At 32.8% G+C, this 19,638-nt stretch overlaps 1 protein-coding gene across 1 annotated transcript; it reads left to right on the top strand.

Annotated features, from left to right (window-relative positions):
- The first annotated feature begins 15,247 nt into the window (after positions 1-15,247).
- Positions 15,248-19,328, top strand: LOC149266811 (uncharacterized). The gene is made up of 5 exons (XM_089397504.1): positions 15,248-15,740; positions 16,398-16,495; positions 16,864-17,089; positions 17,855-17,931; positions 18,769-19,328. The coding sequence occupies exons 1-5, from the start codon at positions 15,602-15,604 to the stop codon at positions 19,060-19,062; spliced, it is 834 nt and encodes a 277-aa protein (XP_089253630.1). The 5' UTR covers positions 15,248-15,601; the 3' UTR covers positions 19,063-19,328.
- The last annotated feature ends 310 nt before the right edge of the window (positions 19,329-19,638 follow it).

The following is a 19,638-nucleotide window of genomic DNA, read 5'->3' as shown; positions in this document are numbered from 1 at the left end:
CGACACATGGTGACGATGGTAGTTCTACATATGTTGCAGGGATGTTTGCAGTATGTGGAAGAGTTGACATCATGGACCAAGGATGAGATAGACATTGATGATGATCTTGGTGGATGGCTACCAGGATGGTACGTTGTCGAGGACAACAACAACTTCAAGTGGAGGAAGATGTAAGGACCTGCAGTCCTTGACTCGCCCACCGGGTGAAGTGCGACCATGGATGAAGGCTGAACGAACGCTCCGGCTTGAAGTGCAACTGCAGTTGGATGAAGTGCGAGCTCCCTTGATATGCAACGGTGTATTATGTGCATAATAGAAGGAGGGCAAACATGTATATATGTGTGAAGCATGACTTAGGAGTTATGGAGGTCGACCAACGAATGTGTGAAACCGACGGAGGATGAACGCATGTGTAGGAAGGATGACTTGATGTTTAGGTGGCTTTTGCAATGAAGTAAGGGCGTTGGGCGAGTCGGCTGGGCAGCCTAGACTTCGCCCCCATTTGGTATATATGGAGATGCATTGGATGGCATTTCAACACATTCAACCATCGCTAAACATCTTTGCTCAAAGGAGTAAGGCGCAGGTCTAGTGCGCAGAACTAAGGAGGAAGGCGCAGATTATAGATGCGCCCATTCTTGGGCTTGGTTGCATGGAGGAGACTCGCTTAACTCGGTTGTGGGTGAAGGGTGTGGGTAGGAGCGCCCGGCGGTTGGGTGAGGCATGCACGGGTGTGTGGCGCCCAGTTTGTGCGACGACTTGGCATGGGTTCTTGGGTGACTCGGGTGAACGCCCGCCTGTCGTGCAAGTGTGCACGGTGACTTGGTGAAGTGTTGAGATTGTGGACAAAGGTGTCTCGGGTAGAGGCACCCATGTGTGGCGACTTGGAGGCGCGCCGAAGTTGCACAAATAACATGATCGTGCGACAAGGTGAACGAAGCGTCAGTGAGTCGTGCGGCGACCGTGCAGAGGCACCGACGATCTAGGAAACCAAGTTTTTCCTTGGGTTGTAAATTTGGCTAAGTATGAAACTTGGGGTTTCCAAGTATACTTGTAAAGCTTGTAACTTGTAAAATATTGTATAATATATTATCGGGCAGACTCATTGTTCAGGGAGTTGCCCCTCCCTTTATACTGTGCAATTGTGTACTTCATTTATAATTGTTGTTGATAATGAATGTGTATGGGTGTTCATTGGTATAAAGGATAACATAATAATACTTGGTTGCGAAACACAAACTAAGTAGGAATAAGTGGTTAGGCATAGTCCACGAACATAAGTATTGGTGAAAAGAAAGTGTTTGGTGGTGCCGCACCTCGCTAAGAGCGGTTGAAAGACTACTGCCGGCTTGAGGGCGTGACACCTATGATCTCTTAGATTAATCCAAAAAAGTATCAATTCACCATGGTTTAAAAAAAAATTAAGTAAAACCTCATATACTCAGTCAACTCAACTCTTGACAGGGTTTTCCATTGGCATATTTTTACTACTGGCATAGTAGAATTACTATACCCCATATTGTAAGTAGCATAGTGTTTTTTTCCTTTCGAAAGGACTTCCCTAGGCATTTTCATAAGGTGATATGTTGTTTAATGGCAAGTTTTGTTAGGTAAAATTAATTAGACCTGAGTTCAAATCTTATTGAATATATAATCTCATATGATCTTTTAGGTTAATCCAAAAAATTATCAATTCACCATGGTTTAAAAAGAAAAATAAGTGAATGCTCACACGCTCAGTGAACTCAACTCTTGACAAGGTTTGCCAGTGGTATATTTTTTAATTTTTTTTTCCTCAGAGGTCGCTGGTTTCATCCGAAGCGTCCCCCTAGTCAACTCAACTATCTTGAGCCTAACCCAGATGGACCCGAAAAAAAATTAAACACACCCCTCGTTACACAAGGCGAGAATCTTCAACCAACCTGTTGGTATAGTTGCACTTGCCTCTGTTTCTTTTCTCTTAAAGGCATAAAACAGGCGGTGAGTGAGCGTGCACACACTCGAAGTGTTTTTGTGCTTTGTGTCTCCTCGTTTTGAGTTTTCATGGCAAAACTATTAATACTGATTTCTTAAATGTACTCTATGTGGCTCTCCAGTAAAGGCGCGTTCGTACATTTTAGTTCCATGCCAGACAGAAGGCCGTCGCATCATTGAAGAGAGTGTGCGCAATCTGCAATATCCACGACATGAGATTGATGGCAGCCGGGCATATGGCCGGCCATCCTCCATGGGCTAATTTCGTTGAGATTGTAGTTGAAAAGTCTTCTCAATAACACCGCTGGGGTGAATTCCGATTACTATGAGGTGCCGCAGATATTTGTATTTCAGCAACCAGCTCATGCATTCAGCTTCCCAAAAACTCAAACATGTCTTCTCCGCTGCTTCCTGGCCAGATCTCAAAGCTTCCCAAAAACCCAAACATGTCTTCTCAACCGCTCCGTCGCCAGATCTCTAGGCACGGCCGTAGACACGCCATGTACTCTTCTAATACGGTGCGTTTAACATTTGAGTGGGCACTTGGTTAAAATAAATATAAAACATATGAGTAGTTTAAAGTTCATTTTTTTTAAGAAAGTTTTCTCATTTAGTTTCACATTTAATTTGTTTCTAATTTTGTATTTTTGTTTCTAATTTTGTTTAGTTTTGAAATTGTGAAATGATAAGTTTGATATTTTGTTTCTAATTTTGTTTAGTTTTGGAATTGTGAAATGATAAGTTTGATAGGTGAATTATTTATAATTGAAGTTAAACTATATAAATCAAAATTTAAATCCAAATTTTTCATCAAATTCCCATAAAAAAAAATTCACCAATTCCAATAAAAAATCCATTAGAAATTTCAAAAAATTCACAATCAGAACAAATGGTTAAAAGTGTAACCAAATGTGCTCAACCTTGCCTGTAGGACTGGTGGGTTTCCTAATTTAATTCGGCCACTCATTCAAGGTTTAGAAATGCCATGAAATGTTTGATGCTGCGGGATTGAGAACCATCCACATTGAAAAGGTTTTCTGATAGTTTATTAATTTTCATATGAGTTGGATTGTACATTTAGGTTTATAATTTTTTTTATATATATCTCAATTAGAAAATAATAAAATACAAGAGAGTTGTTATAAATTTAATTTTTAATTAATATTTTTATTTTACAAAATAGGAAGATTGCTTCTTAAAATTTTATAGTTTTTTATTTAACTTTAGAAGTTAAAAATAATTTATTATTTTTTGTTTTCTAATCATAATAAGAATATTGTATTAAAATCAAATTATGTTATATTATACATAGTTAAAGTAGAATATGAATAAATACTCTAAGAAAGCAAAAAGTTAATGATTTTTAAAAATGACATTTTTCAAATAAAAGAAGGGAGTAGATTCAATACTAGACTTTTCAGCCCTTCAAGGTACTGCATTCTTACAATTAGCTTCCACAAGATGATATCTAGAAATAAAACATTTCCAAGATTTAATCAGAATTAAGCCACCACTAGGACCACAAAATGTATTAGATTTTTGGGTGTCTTACTTGGATCTTTTCAACTTTTTGTTAATGCAGGGGTAGATAACATCTAAATAGGAAGGATAAGGAGAGGAGGGATTGATCTCCTTTTCTTCTTTCAAACTAACCTCTTTCTCCTCCTTATCTAAAGGAGGGATTTTGTCAATATCCTTAGTAGAAGTATTTTCTTTAAAGGATGAAATAATGTTCTCTGAAGGAACTAATGTTCTCTAAAGGCACTTCATCTTAATCTGGATAATCTTCTTCATCTATGTCTTTGGACTATGGCAACTTCAAAGCTTCATATCTATTAAGGAGATTAAGGAGATTTAAACTTGTTGGAATGAGGCCTACTAGATAGATGATTCTTGTGCTTCCTTGAAACTAGTTTGAATGCTCCTTTATCATCATTACTTTCAAAAGATAGTGGAGGAATAGGTGGAGATTGGAATTGTAGAGCTTTTGGACAAATTTTTGCAAATTGCCCATACTCATTGAAAAATTTGCATTTAAAATAAATGTGCTCATAATCTTGAGCTTAATGATGGGACCAACCCTTGAAATCAAGTTGAATCACCTAAGTCAGTCCTTATGCAAAATCCATTTCAACGCAATTTATATCACATGAGATGTTATCACATCCTTTTCATGAAAAATGGTAATTTAGTGGCTCAATTTGTCACCTACAGATTTGAAAATATCACCACCATAGCAAAAAATGGGAAGTTATGACAATATAATTGAGACAGCAACAGAGGAAATTTCCATTTTAGGATTAAAATATAGAGCTAAATGGGTGAGAAGCATGCACTTGGAACCCATGAAATAGGGCTCAAATATGTAGATTTGATCCCTATCCTCTTTGATTTCAAAAAGAAAAGCAAGATAACCATTTCCACAATATGAAATACCAATGGGTGCCTAATTTTTGGATGTCCATTCTGCTATACAGTTATAATTGCCCATACCAAAGACAAGTGAATATACCAATTAACCCTATTTCCTTATGGGTATTAATGCTCTTCTTCAAATGCATGTACCCCAAATCAAGAGAAGGAAATTTATCCACCCTTTTCAAAAATATACCACATGGTAGAGAGCCATGACCATCCATGCTAAGGTTAGCCAGATCATCAATTGTACAAGAAATGAACTCAATAAAATTGGTTTGAAGAATAGATCATTGTGCCAATAGACAGTCAAAAAAGAAACTCCAAATTAGAAGAATAAACTCTTGATCTACCACAAAGACTAAAACACTCCCACTATAAATGACCAAGCAACCAAATTTGCCACAATCTCATCTAGCCCACTGTGTAGATATGCATCGAGTGGGAAGGAGAAGTGGCAACTAAGAAACCCTAACCTCTCACTCCCTTTGACTCTGCCAATCTTTTTTTCCTCTTATTGAATAAAGTTATGGTTCAGTCAAGTCTACTCCAAATTAAGCAATCTACCCACTTACTAAATGTTATCACGAATATCATCTAAGGTAAACATGATTCTTAATAAAACAATTTTTAGGAAAAATCCCTCTATCCACTTGCTAAATCATATCCCAAGTATTTTGTAAAATAAGCTTAGTTCTTAAATAAAAAAGTTTTTAATGTCCACCCTTAATTTTTATTTATAAAATTGAAATCAATAATTAATATTTTTTTAAAATCCTTAGTACAAAAGCCTTGCATAAGAATTTTTTAATATTTAATATTATAAATTTTCATTTAAAAAAATAAAATAATAAAAATAATAATAGCTAATTATAAATTCTATAAATAAATAAAAATGCATATTTAACATTAACTAATGTGTACATTTAAATCTAAAATATATATGGGAAAAAAATCGTATATCTTAAATGATGCAAAATCGTATACATATTTCGAGTGTCATTTGTCTTTTTCAGGTTTTGCCTTTCCAATCTCATGTTGGTTGTTTCTTAATCGTGCCAACTCTCTCTTCCTAGTCAGAGTCTTATCATTATTGATATTTATGTTTTGATGTTTATTTTTTATATTTAAATGTGTCTTTTATTTATAAAAAATGGTCTAATTGAAAATTTAAAAGATAAAAATAATTTAGATTATTTTGAGAGTTTATTGAGTAAATTTGTAAAACTATAAAGTAAATATAACTACAAAATTTTAGGTTCAATTTGTTTTTAGATATTAACCCATAACTCTTTTAAATCCTTCCAAAACCTAAGCCAACTCAATTATTTATTCTTATCAAAATAAAAATTAAAAATTTAAAAAATGTTATCATAAATTATAAAAATTAAATCGTATTTATATATATATATATAAATGTTTTATAAAAGTTTAATCTTACATTCATATATATAGAAAGTAATATTGGAATTGTCCTAAGCCCCAAATGGACGTACTCGTTATAAAAACAAAAAATGGCTAGCGAGTATCACATTTTTTTTTAATGTATATAAGTAGAATTCATCGGAAAGTCATGTACCTGAGAGGTGCTCTATCGCATATTTGGTAAGATTTGTATGATGAGATTGAAATCATAATAATAAAATGTAATGTAGTATGATATAAAAAGTAATAATAAAAATAATATATTGTGTAATCTATTTCATTATATTATAATTTTGTTTTATTAATAAAATAAAATATAATTTTTGTTTAAAAAAAACATAAAATAGATATTATATTACAAGGAATTTAAGGAATAAAGATTCATATTCTTAATTAGAAGATTTAGAATTCCATATTTAAATTTAGTTATTATTTTTAAAATTTAATAGTTATAACAATTTGTTCCTTAAGCTATATATATACACTATCCATATCACATTAAAAAAACAATATAAGTAAATTATAGAATATGTTAATAAAATGTTATAATCATATGTGGTGTAGCAATATGTGTCATGAAAAGTTTAATAGAATTAAAGATAAAAGTGTTCCTATATATAAAGATGTGGAATACATAAAAACTAGCACAACCATATAAATTAAATGGTTGGTAAACATTAATAGGCATCAAAACGTTTACCTTATGATACATATTACATTACTAAAATTTTAAAAAATTCATAAAAATAAATTAAGTTATAATTTTATTTTAAATTATTATTGTTTTTATTAACGATAGAAAAAATTAATATATAAGTTAAACATAAATATAATTTTTACCATGGAGTTTTTTATCTTGTAAATAGATTTTGTTACAATACCATGGTTTAGTTACTAATACTATATGCCCAAAAAACCATGAACCCTATTCATATGGTACATCTTTTATGCCAATTTTTTAATTAATATTTAAGATTTATCTCAAAAATAATTATGCCTTTTCTATATAATATAAATAGTATTATAAAAAACAATACACAAATCTTTCTTAATTCCAAACCAACCTATAAACATTATGAAAAATTAAATCTATCAAAATACAAAAATAAAAATAACTTAAAAAAATCTAAATTAATAATTATTTACTATTTACCCCAGTGTAATAGCCATTCCTTCTTTAAAAAGCTAAGCACATTTCATTGTTATATATAGACATAATCTCATGTTTTTTTTAATAGGAGATCTAATGGGTCATTACTCATTCTCTCTTGTATAAGGTTTTTGTGTTTTACAATTTGTATAAGGTTTTTGTGTTTTACAATAGTTTAGATATCTCCGTGGTATGAGAGAAATATATGCAAGCCCCTTCTTATCTTCTCCAAGAGATATTTGTAGATTGTGTGATCTTCATACCAGATTAGATTAAAGTGGGACCTATCTTGTGTTGTTGCATTCAATCGATCATCGCATTATTTCTATTCTTATCATGTTGGCTTGCCTCTTCTCTTTGAAGATCATATAAACCTATCTTCAGAATTTCTTTGCAATGATAAGGTTTGAAATATAAAGTATTTGGTATATTTTGTTTATAAGGTTAATAATGAACACAGACGATAAAATTTCTCTGTCTCAATATATTTTTTAATATTAAGATGACATTATAACAATTAAAAGAAAATAGCCCAAGGGTTAGCTTAGTTGGTCAAAAACTGTGCCTCGGGAGGTCATAGGGTCGAATCTACTCGAAGCCCTTGGGGTCAGATCTTGCCAGTAGACCGAGGGGCGATTTAGCTCAGCGATCGCCCAGATTTTTTCATGGACGTAGCGATCACTCAGTGACCGGGGTGCTTGTGAACCACATGCAAAAAAACAATTAAAAGAAAATAATAATTGAATAAAATTGGATCGTGTAAACTTTCTTTATTTAATTCTCATTGGTGTTCTAAATTCTTAATAATAAGCTTCATGTATAACCAGCATAATACACCATGTTTAAATCCGTCACTCACCTGTCATTCATTAATCTCATTTGCATCATTTGGGAATCTTATAAGTTCAAATGAGTTGGAAAATATTGTGGCATATCTCATCCTTCGAATTTGAATTTCCTTTCCTACCAGCATCACAGTTAGTAGTATGTGCTATGTGGTCTCTCTCGTATAGAGTAGATTCTATATATGCAATATATTTAAGATCCTAGAGCACTTTCGGGGAAAATTGGTTTGCTTCCTTTATATATATATATATCAAACTAAAACTTAAAATTGAGTACAATTTAATTTTATGCAAATGTCACACATTGGAATATGAATATCATATATGTGACTACACCATAAAGCATTGTTTTCATTGTTTGATTTCGTATAAAAACAAATTTTGGGCATTGTATGGTATTCTTTTGTTAAAATGGTGAAGTCAAATATGGTTGATCTCTTAATTTTTCATAATTATCTTATGTGTAAATTCAAGCTGCAACAATAAAGGGATTTGGAAAATAATAGTTTTGAATATCATATATTTGGTTACATCATAAACTATTATTGTTTTTTATTTTATTTTATATAATAACAAATGTTGGTCATTGTGTATTTTTTTGATAAAATAGTGTAAGTTAAAGATGGTTGATTGCCTAATTTTTTATTATTATTTTATATGTAAATTCAAGATGTAACAATTGTTCAATGTAAAGGGATTTAGAAAATGATAGTTACGGTACAAATGGCATTGATGAAAGAAATATGTTTTTTCTTATTGAAACAAATTATATGAACCACGAGTTTGATTGGATTACATGTTTCATTAGATTATATGTTTCAGTTAGATTATTGTTTTATATTGCTAAATGTAAAATTCAAAAAACAAGTTGGCTCCTTGTTTTGTAAGGTCAATGAATTTTGAGCTTTACAATTAGAAATAGACTTGCTATCACTTGTACTTGATGAACATGCATCGATTGAACACTATCTTTCCAAATTTAAATTATTAGTGGCATAGTTGAAAACATGTTGGAAAACTAAATGAAATGAAGGGTACATTTTCTTGGTCCTATTCAAGCTAAACAATCATTTTCAAGTATTTTCTTCCACATTTTATTATTCTAAAGTTTATGTTTATACAATTAAATGCTATTTATATCTCTAAGAATTAAGGTCTTGTATCTCAAACTTTTCCAGATAGGCACACAAAACATGGTATAAGAAAAATATATATTATTCACAAGTTTATAAGTCGCCCTCCAATCCCAAGTAGAATACGAAGTCCTTTTCTTTGTCTTCCAAATTTGGTGATTTTTTCTTGAAGAAAAGAAAGAAGAGGTCAAGTGAAACATATAGTTTTTATGGAGTACATGGGCATATCAAATCTAAATGTTGGATAAAACTAGAATCCTTCAATGAATTCATGCATCAACACAACATCTTAGTGCCAAAATCTTCTTCATATGGTAAAGGGCATGCTTTATCTACTAAGCCTCATAAGCATCATCAAATAATTGGATACTTGATTCTGGTGCATTATTTCATATGAGTCACTCTCATGAGTTGTTGTCTTTCATATCCAACTCTAACATTTTTAAAACTATATTTTGTGACTGTACATGGCTTGATATTTTAGGATCAAGAACTATGTGGTTAGGTGATGTGTGCATCAATGTTGTTCTTGTTTTCTTGACATATCTTCCAATCTACTTTCTATTTATTAAATCTGACATTTTGATATAACATGAATACAATGTATTTTCCTCCTTATGATGTACCCATCTGAGAGCTACAAAATCTAGAGACTATTGTTTCTTTTAAAGGTATTGATCATAGTTCCCAAATGTGCAAGTTTAAATGTATTGATCATTCTACATCTTCCTATTTCATTGCACATGCTAATTATTTGAGTAGACTTTGGTATGAAATATTTGACCATCTAAACTATACCTATTTGCAACAATTAAGAACACAAACTCAGGTGCTTAGTCTTCCCAAAGTTTCTTGAATTGATGGAGTTTGTCTAGGTTATGTTCTTGAAATGAAACATCAAGACCCTTTTCCTAAAGGATAGGCCTTTGGTCATGCTACTGCACCTCTTGGGTTGGTACATAGTGCTTTGATTTCATTTCCAACTCATTCAATTTCAACGGCTAAATGTAAACTAATTTTCATGGATGACTTCTCACATCACTATTGAGTTTACTTTCTTAACCATAAGAGTGAGGAATTGGTTACTTTTAAGATAATCAAATTTTTTTGAGAAACAATCTTCTCTTTCTATTAAGAAACTACGCAAAAATCATTGGGGGGGGGCTATGTCAATTAGGAATTCAATTATATTTGTACATATCATGGAATTTTGAATTAACATTGTGTTCCCTACACCCCTTAGAAAATGGAATTATTGAAGGAAAGCACTAGACACTAAAGAACATGGAAAACTATGTGATTTAATTGAAGAACGTGACACCTTCTTTCCAGACTTAGGTAGTGAAATGCACCATTTATATTAAAAATTGGATGCCTTATAAGGAATTGTTGCATATGACCCCAAAGGAATCTTGGACCCATGTTAGGATAGATGTCTCCACTTATAGGGTATTTGGAAGTCTAGTGTGGGCCTTAATCCTAGATGGAAAGAACGGATCTATGGAAAAGGAGAGATAACCACTAATATTTGTTTTTTACTGTGAGGCTATGGAGGCATATATGTTATTTGATCCCATTTTGAAAGATGTCTTATTTTGGAAGGTTTTGTTAGTTACTCTGAAGATATGGAGGCAGATAGGTTATTTGAGCTTATTTCAAAGGTTTTCATGTTTTGAATGGCTATCCATTCTAATTAATGATCGAACCTCACATTATCTCCTTATTTCAAAAAATTTCATGTTTATGGTGGTGTACATCATGATGATAATTATGCTTTTGTTGAATAATACAATTATGAATATTTTGAAGTTGAAAATAAGCCAAAATAAAATCAACCACAAAGAGAAGCAAAACATGAATGGCTTGAATAGGAACAAATTCATAAATAATAGTATTTGAGGAGGAGTTTTCATAAGTGAAAGAGGCATGACATGTACATGGACATAATCAAATTGATTTCATTTATTTTGCCTTTTATTCTCACCATAACCATCCATAAACAAATGTTGTCTCCTTTTCGACTCATGTCATTTCATATTATCCATAATAGTTTTTTGATGTAGTTGGGTCACTTTAATGGGATGCTACCATAACAAAGGAGTAGTCTTCTTGAATGAATAAACACACATGGACTCCCATTGATCTTCCTAAGCGGAAATTGTTGCTTTGCTTTAAGTGGGTCTATAGAACCATTTATGTAGTAGATGAATCTATAAATAAGCATACCATACATTTGGTGGCCAATGAATTTTCATAGGTTGAAGGGATTGATTATTCCAAGATATTTTGTGGCCTCTTGTCAAGATGAATTATATATGCCTTAGCATTCCTATTTTTACCTACTAAGCATATCCAGTCTATCATATGGATCTAAAGAGTGTTTTTGGACATGGTAATCTACAAGGGATACCCTCCTAGTCTTTTGTAGGATCCTTCTCTTGTTTGTAAGTTTTGACAAATTATATATGGTTTGAAACAAGCTTTTATATCTTAGTATAAGAATATGGATAATTTTCTTATTTCTTTAGGGTTCAATAATTTCCATTTTGTTCTTATAGATTATACCTAGAAGGGGGGGCTCTCATATCTTGATTATAGTCTTTTATGTGAATGATTTATTTTTTTTGCAAGGAGTTCTTTATATAGATTCAAAGTGTTTAGGATGCATTTATGGGAAAACTTAATATGGAAAATCTAGGACACCTTCATTATTTTCTCAGCCCGTGTCCATTTTCTAGAAAAAGCATGTTGTTGTTTTACTTCAATGTAGGGAAAATTTTAGAGGATAAATTTCATAGATTAGCTAATTTTCCATACTTTTTTCCAAAAAAGAGATTCACTAACTTCCATTTTTTCTAACCCAAATTTTATGGGATAAAATTATTTTACCTTAAAAATACTCAAAATTTATAAAGACTATAATTCATTAGAAATTTGAATATTTATACAAACATACCACCAAACATTTTATATTTCATATAATAGGGACTAGAAGCATTTTCCGAGGTTTTCAAACTTTAGGATAACTTTCCATCATTAAAAATTGTCCTCCAGTTCTTTGGTATGTATAATTGTAAGCTCATGGCTAGTAGTGAATTTTAGTCAGGTGATACCATTTCTACTAGTTTCTCTACGCCATGCATTATTCCTACATTGTATTTGCAACTTGTTTAGAGTTTGTTGTATTTGACTCATACTCACGTTGGTATCTCTTTTTGCAGCATGGATTGTCTCTCAATTCTCTCAAGATCATCATGACATTCAGAAGGAGTATGCAAAGCACATTCTGAGTTTCATTCAGAGTACTATCAATTTTGGAATTTAGTACAGCTTTGGTGCCTCTCATCTTGTGGGAATCATTGATTTTGATGGGTCAGTTCATTCGATGATTGGGCATTCACATCCAATTTTTTATTCCACCTTGGATCAACTCCTATTACATGGTCTCACAATAAGCAATTGACAATTGCATTATTCTCTATACAGGTTGAGTATTATGCTATAATTCTTACTAGTTAGGAAGGCCTTTAACATCAACAACTAATTACAATGTCCGTCACTAACCAAGACCATCCACCACTCTTTTGGTGTGATAATTGAAGTATCCTCAACATTTCTTGTGACATAGTTGAACATCAATAAAACAAGCACATTAAGGTCTACGAGTACTTTATTCGACACCTCATCCAAAATGTTGTTACCATTTTGGAGTATTCACTAAAGCTTTGGAGAAAAATGATTTTCTTCAAATTATGATCAATCCTTGGTGTGAATGAAGTTGTCCTTGGAGGGTCATTTTGAAGTTCTCCTTCAATCATTTTTTGTTGTTTTCTCTTTTGATGTCGAATACTTCCCATGGGTTTTCTCCTTTTCTCCACTTATGAGAGTTTTCTTAGGTACTTTAGTAGGCCTAATTTTCTATACCCATTTGTAACTTCTATGTTTACTTCATATGTTTCTTTTAAGAGGATCATTAGTGTTATTCTCTAATGCATTATTCTTTTCCAATGCATTTTGATTTGAAAATGTGGCTTCTTAAGAGGAAACACGAATTCTTAATCATTAGACTAATTTAATATCATTAAATATGTATAGAAAAAAATATAACTATATTAATACCATTACATATGTAATTATTACATGAAAAAAATATAATGTAAAAGTATTCAATCACATTGTATTTTGCTTTGCTTTGTTAATTTAAAATTACAGTCATTTTTAAATGAAAAAGATATAATGTTATTGACTTAAATATAATATAAATACTAACTCAAAACACATTTCATATTAAGTGAGAATATATATAAAATTTTATATGTGTGTGTGAGAGGTAATTTTTATAAAATAAATATAATTTAAATATAATACATAGAATTTATAAATTTTGCATTATTGTATATCAAATATAGATAAATACGAAATGATGCAATACAAGTATTTCAATTTAAGAGAAAGAAAAAAGAAGAAGAAAAAAATAACGTTCCTTAGTGTTTTGAATTTTTTGAATCATTCGTAATAATCATTTCAAAATTATTAATACTTAATATAGTGTATTTCAATTTAAGAGAAAGAAAAAAAAAATAATATTGGTCAGTGTTTTGAATTTTTTGAATAATTCGTAATAATCATTTTAAAATTATTAATATTTAATATATCAATATTTACCATATTAAAATTATTAATATTTAATATATCAATATTTAGCATAGTGTGTATGAGAAATATTCTTCACCTTCATTTTTTATATTTGTCTCGAAATTTGTTTACAAATTTTAACATTATAGACAATTTTTTATTAATATTTTAATAAAAATAAGATATTTTTTAATGTTTAATGTTTTTTATTTTTCTAAAAGATAAAAAATTAAAAATATCATATAATTAATTTTAACAATTAAAATGAATAATTAAAAATCAACCATATTAACCAAAAGCATAATCAACGTAAAAAAAATCACAAAAAACAAATCACATCTAATATATACACTGAAAGATATGAATCAAAAAGTTGACTTTACATTTATAAATGTGTAAATTTGAGAGTTAAGTAAATTAATAAATATAGTTGGTTTACATTTCTTTTTATGTAGTGGTAAAATTTATTACAATTTATTTGTTAAATTAGTAGTGAAGATAATTATTATTAGTTATTATTGGTGAATGTAGGCTAACTCATCATCATTATTCAAGGAAAACCATGCTTCCCAGAATTACTCACTAGTAGTCCATAAGGAGACAAGTTTTCCCTCTTGCCACATACCTCTAAGTCTTGAGTCATTAACCTCTTGCCAGATAACTCTAGGTCTTGGGCCATTAACCTCTTGCCACATACCTCTAAATCTTGAGCAGTTAACCTGTTAACTTATTTCCTTGAGCTCTTAACCAAATAATTTTTTTTTAAAAACATAATCTAAATCCAATATAATTGATCTACCCATTAAAACCCATTCTATCTTATTACACCATTAAAGTTTACTATATTTAATATTTTATTTCTTTAGGAAGAGATTCACAATGTATATCTTATTTCTTTAGGAAGAGATTCAAAATATAAACTTTTCCTTGGGTATTGTCCCCGGACTGTTATCCACATATCCATGAAGGGACATAAAATTCATGAAGGTGCCTAAGTTTTAGGGTTCCACATCCGTCCACGTAAAGATAGCTCCGTATTCGTACATTCGTTTGGCAGAGACTTTAGCGATCAACCAGCCGAAATTTTAGAAGGCATTGTACAGCAAAAACTTAACTGGATGACAACAAAATTATCCGAAACGCGAACTACCCATTTTCATTTGAATTTGAACATAATTGGGAGATCTCATGGGAGCACCACATGGCTTGAAATTTAGGTTTTGTTGTTTGGTCTTGAACGGGGTAGGCTCAAGCGCAGAAATGCAGGAATCTTCTGCCCTGATTCCGGTACAGTTCCGAGTGGTTTCGGGGAACTTTGGCAATACATCATCTGAAAGTTACGTTTTATCTGCTAGATAGACAACGCCCTTGAAAACCAAGCCACAGGATTGTCTGATGGTTCCTATTTCTAACGTGGGCTGCTTCGAATTTCGTGAAGGCCACTTGCTTTTCACTTTGGAATTACAATGTAATTTTCGCGACATTGGTGTCTTCAACTTTTATCCATTCTATGCTTCCGTATCAAATCAAATCAAATCAGCTCCTTTTTACTATTGTAATTTGTCCCGTTTTTCCTGGTAACACACCAAATCTCTCACCGACAGTAGGGTACGCTTAAAGTCTAAGAAAGCAGTGCAGTCATGAGTTGTGTCTGAGATGAAGGAGACCGGCTGCGAACAATAGCATCATCCTCCACAGTTGGATCATTGACTGCTTTTTATGTCATCATAACTTCTTCCACACCGACACTTCTCCTTCATATCCCCCAACTGTATAAATGCACAACGTCCACAGGGCTTCATCCTCTAACAAAGCACAGTTCCTTACTCATTTAACCGGTCTCTTCCTATATCAGAGAATTCTATATATAGATCTCTATCTCTCTCTCGTTTTACATTTCAAATAGATAGTGTTTCTAGAGTTCAGAACTCTCCTCCACTAAACCCTAAGTTGTGCAACTCATATCATTTTAGGTTTCAAATCTACCTGGGTTTTATCTTTCCCCAGGAAAGGATTACACAACTATGATCCCCAGGAGCAGTTCTGTGAGCAAAGTTGTTATATCTTGCAAGGCCATCATGACTGTTACACAGTTCTTGGCATTGCTTATCATATGCAGTGCCCTTGCAAGCACTTCTCTGCAGGCACGAGCCCACCATGAAGGTAACAACATTATAACCTCTTTTATGTAGAGTTAGCAAGCTTCACAAACTTTGTTTAATTGTCGGTCATTAATGGAGATCTTCATCTTCATCTTACTTTGTTTGTCTTTGTGAGAAAATGTTTCTTCTGTGTGGTTTTATTGAAATGCTGGTTATAATAACTTGCAGTATGTATACTATGAACCATTTTTATATCATCAGAATTAGTCAAGATTTGCACCTGGCCTTATCGGCGCGTTTAGGAGACCTTAGTGAGAGTTAATACAAGCCAAAGTACTTGGCTGCTTAAAATTAATACAATCCTGAGCACCTGATATCTTGCTGCCAGCAGCAATACAAACCAGAGTCCATCTGCTTAGGATTATTACAATCCTAAGAACCTATCTGCTTGCTGCCAGACCATAATAGATGCCAAAGCACCTGGCTGCTCACTATGAATGTAAACCCAAGCATCTAGCAATTTAGGATTAAGACAGGCCCAAGCACGTAGTTGCTTGCAACCAGTCTACACACCTATGGGCTAGGCTTATGCATCTTTGCAATAAGTGTGTTTTTGGTATTGTTTATCTGTGTCAGGGAAGAATACCTGCATGTAATGGTATGTAATATGTTTCATCAGTTTTACTTGTATCCAACTAATGGGTATGATATATTTCAGGTACCGGACTGGTTGGCAGGCGAACCAACTTCTTCACTGTGGAGCAGTCAGCCTCCCACACTCAGAACCAATCAGACAGCTCTGTTGAAAACAATAATGTAAGTAATAATAATTTTCTTTCATGATCTAACAAGTGTTATGCAAAATTATGCTAGTTGGGGTCAGAATCCATCTACGATAGACCACGTCCAGCTGCAGTAAGACTTTAACGAAAGGGACCAAGTGTCTAGTGCCATTTGAAATCCTAGGTTCATTGATCACCTTGTAATTTTGATTCTAGATTTCTAAGGCTCTAGGATTATTAAGTTTGTTCATTGAACGTTGATAGATTCTGGGTCATTAGAATTAAGCATCAATATTGAATAAATTTGATATGAGTAAATACTTGTTCATGGAATTTAATATAGAAACGAGCATGTTTACTTTTATGGCTGATTAAATCCAGAAGTTGGCTTCCATATGGCAGGGAATGGAGCTTGCAAGCGATCGCTCAATACCAACAAGGCTGAGGGGAATGGAATCGACACAAGCAGACCGTAAATTAACAAACAAGGACAGAATAACAGAGAACAAACCCATACAAACTCGAACTGTTGCTGCTAATGGGAATGTACTTCGCAAGCTTGGGGCTGTAAAAGGAGCTGCACACTCTAGTCTGGCCTCAAAGTCTAAGAGACTTCGTCCTTCCTCAGGTGCCAGTTCAATGCATACACATGAAGAAATCTCCAAAAGTCATGAATTGACTAGCTTGGTGGGAAAGATGATCAATGTTGTTGATTTGAATAAACCTCGTGAAAAATATGATGAGCCATCCTTGAATGCTGACTACCATGGGCCCAAAACCCACCCTCCCAAGCATAACTGAACTGGGAGCTGCATCACTGGTTTTAAATATGTAGGATGCAGCTCAGGAATCAAATCAATTGAAAGCAAGGATGGCGGTGTTATTGGTTTGGGCTCAACTATTACTTTAAAATCTCTGGGATTGTTGAAAAAATAAATTCACTGTACAGGGACTAGGACTATTCCTTCATAAACGAAATATAGGCTAAAAGAGAGATGAGATGAGATACATAATGTTGTGGAGGCTAACCTGTGGCTAAGCCAGGTTGTGACCCACGCAAACGGAGTATCCGATATATTTAACTTGTTTTCCTTTCATGTATGCTATAACTATATCCAATTTTGAATATGATGAAAATTTTCTTGTGAGTGGATAAATGTTGTTATGGTCTGCAACCCTGCATGTAACATGAGTTGAAGTACTTCAACCACTTTGGTCATACGATAAACTGCATCATGTAATGTGTTGCTGCGTAATAAATAATTTGGCACTTGCTCTCCACATTAAAACCGAACCTCTTTTCGCCAGTCTACTTATATGAATTCATTGCATACTTATCTGGCTCATAGAGTTCCGTAATGGGCATTCAATTATATGTTATCTGTTTCTGCAGGCATCCAGACTACTTTAAGCTCCCTACATGAAAGCAAGGTCGTTTCAAAGGAGAAAATGGAAGGACTCACATTTCAGGTATGGTCCCCTAATGTTACAATAACTTAGACTTATGATTTTTTCGTTTAGTTTTGTTTGTAGTTTCCATTTTATTTTTTTTTATGTCTTGAATCATATTTTGAGCTCCAAGCCTCGTCTGAGATATTGTTTTACATTTTATGTCTGTCATACTTCCGTGTGTGAGTGAAAGAAACTTGGGAAGGGATGTCATTATACATCGTTTAATGAAAATTATGCAATTCTATATGTTGGTAGCATTACTGCAAGATCCAGTATAAATATATAGATGCATGATGCCTCCTCTTTTTTTTGTCTGATAATTCCCAACTCAAATAACTGATAGTGTTTGATTGTAGTTTTTTATAGGCCCCTGGTTCAGACTAGTTTTGGTTTGAGGTAGCTGCCAATAGCTTCTGTTTGAAAACAAAAATTACATATGTTTCATTTTGAAATTACATTCTTCTTCCTTTCATTCTTCCCTCACCTAGTGGGGCAACACTATCAACATATCAAATCCTAATTTCTGAGGGTTTCTAAAGCCTTCAAATGCACTATCTCTATATTTTGGTGCCAGATGATCTGTTATGGTGCACCTCACAGGGTATAACCACATATTTGATCGATGCTAATTTGAGGCCTTTTGAACTCCAAGTTGCAGTTCAGATGATTGTGTTGCAGTGTAATCCTCATAATTATAATGATTACCCTTATCTAGGGTTGAGGGATCTCTTTCCAGGTTAAAAGATCCAAAAGAAACTTATTTATCTTTCTTGGTTGACATTATGGTAGTTTAATCAAAATCTCTCTGTGCAAGTTTACAATTCCTGACTTCTCCTGGATGTGTGTCATTTTCAGGAATTCGAGATAACGACGAAGAGAACATTGAAGTCCACTGCAAGCAGCCCTAGCCAGGGGCAAGAGAAAGAAGAGATTTCCAGTGAAACAAACACTTACAAGCCTGCTCCACCAAGTGCTACCAGTGGACATAGGGGCCAGACATCTCCAATTCCACAATCTCAAACATTCCACGTGTCAGGGTCAATGACATATGAATCAAGCGAAGCTTCAGACCTTTCCGACATTATAGGAATGGACTATGGTCGTGCACGCAGAAAGCCACCTATTCACAACAAAGTTCCTGAACCATAGTTTTGTTTATATGCTTTTAAGGCTTGAAATATCTTTTGATACTGAGTATATGTAAGGAAATAATTTATAAAGGCATTAAACAGTATATAATATAGTATAAAGCAACAGATCGTCCATAGTTTTGATATCACAATGAGACATAAGGTACGGTATTAGCTAGGTTGGTTCCCACCTACATACGTTTTAGGTAACTTACAGTGTTCTACAGTGATAAGTGCTAGACTTTTCTAATACAGATATACTAGTTCGACATTTACCGAGTATTACCAACTGTGTTTTTGTGATATAATATTTATTTTCTCTGGTTGCTTAGAGAGGTACATTTTATAGTACAGTGTGAGAATAATGTGTGATTTTATTTTGCTGCCCAAAGTTGATATATATATATATTTGTTAAATGAATATTTGACTAAGAACATGTTCATATTTATGTAACAATCTGACATAATATTATTAATTTTTTCTGGTTGGTCATAAAAGTACATTCTACAATCCAGTGCGAGAATAATGTGTTGGTCATAAAAGTACATTCTACAATCTAGTGTGAGGATAATGTGTGATTCCATCTTACTGCTG

Source organism: Pinus tabuliformis, chromosome 6 (assembly GCF_031772625.1).
Source record: "Pinus tabuliformis cultivar Carrire ecotype Pingquan chromosome 6, CPIR1, whole genome shotgun sequence".
NCBI lineage: Eukaryota > Viridiplantae > Streptophyta > Pinopsida > Pinales > Pinaceae > Pinus > Pinus tabuliformis.
The sequence above is the reverse complement of the archived record's forward strand: the minus strand, read 5'-3'. Positions and strand labels throughout refer to the sequence as shown.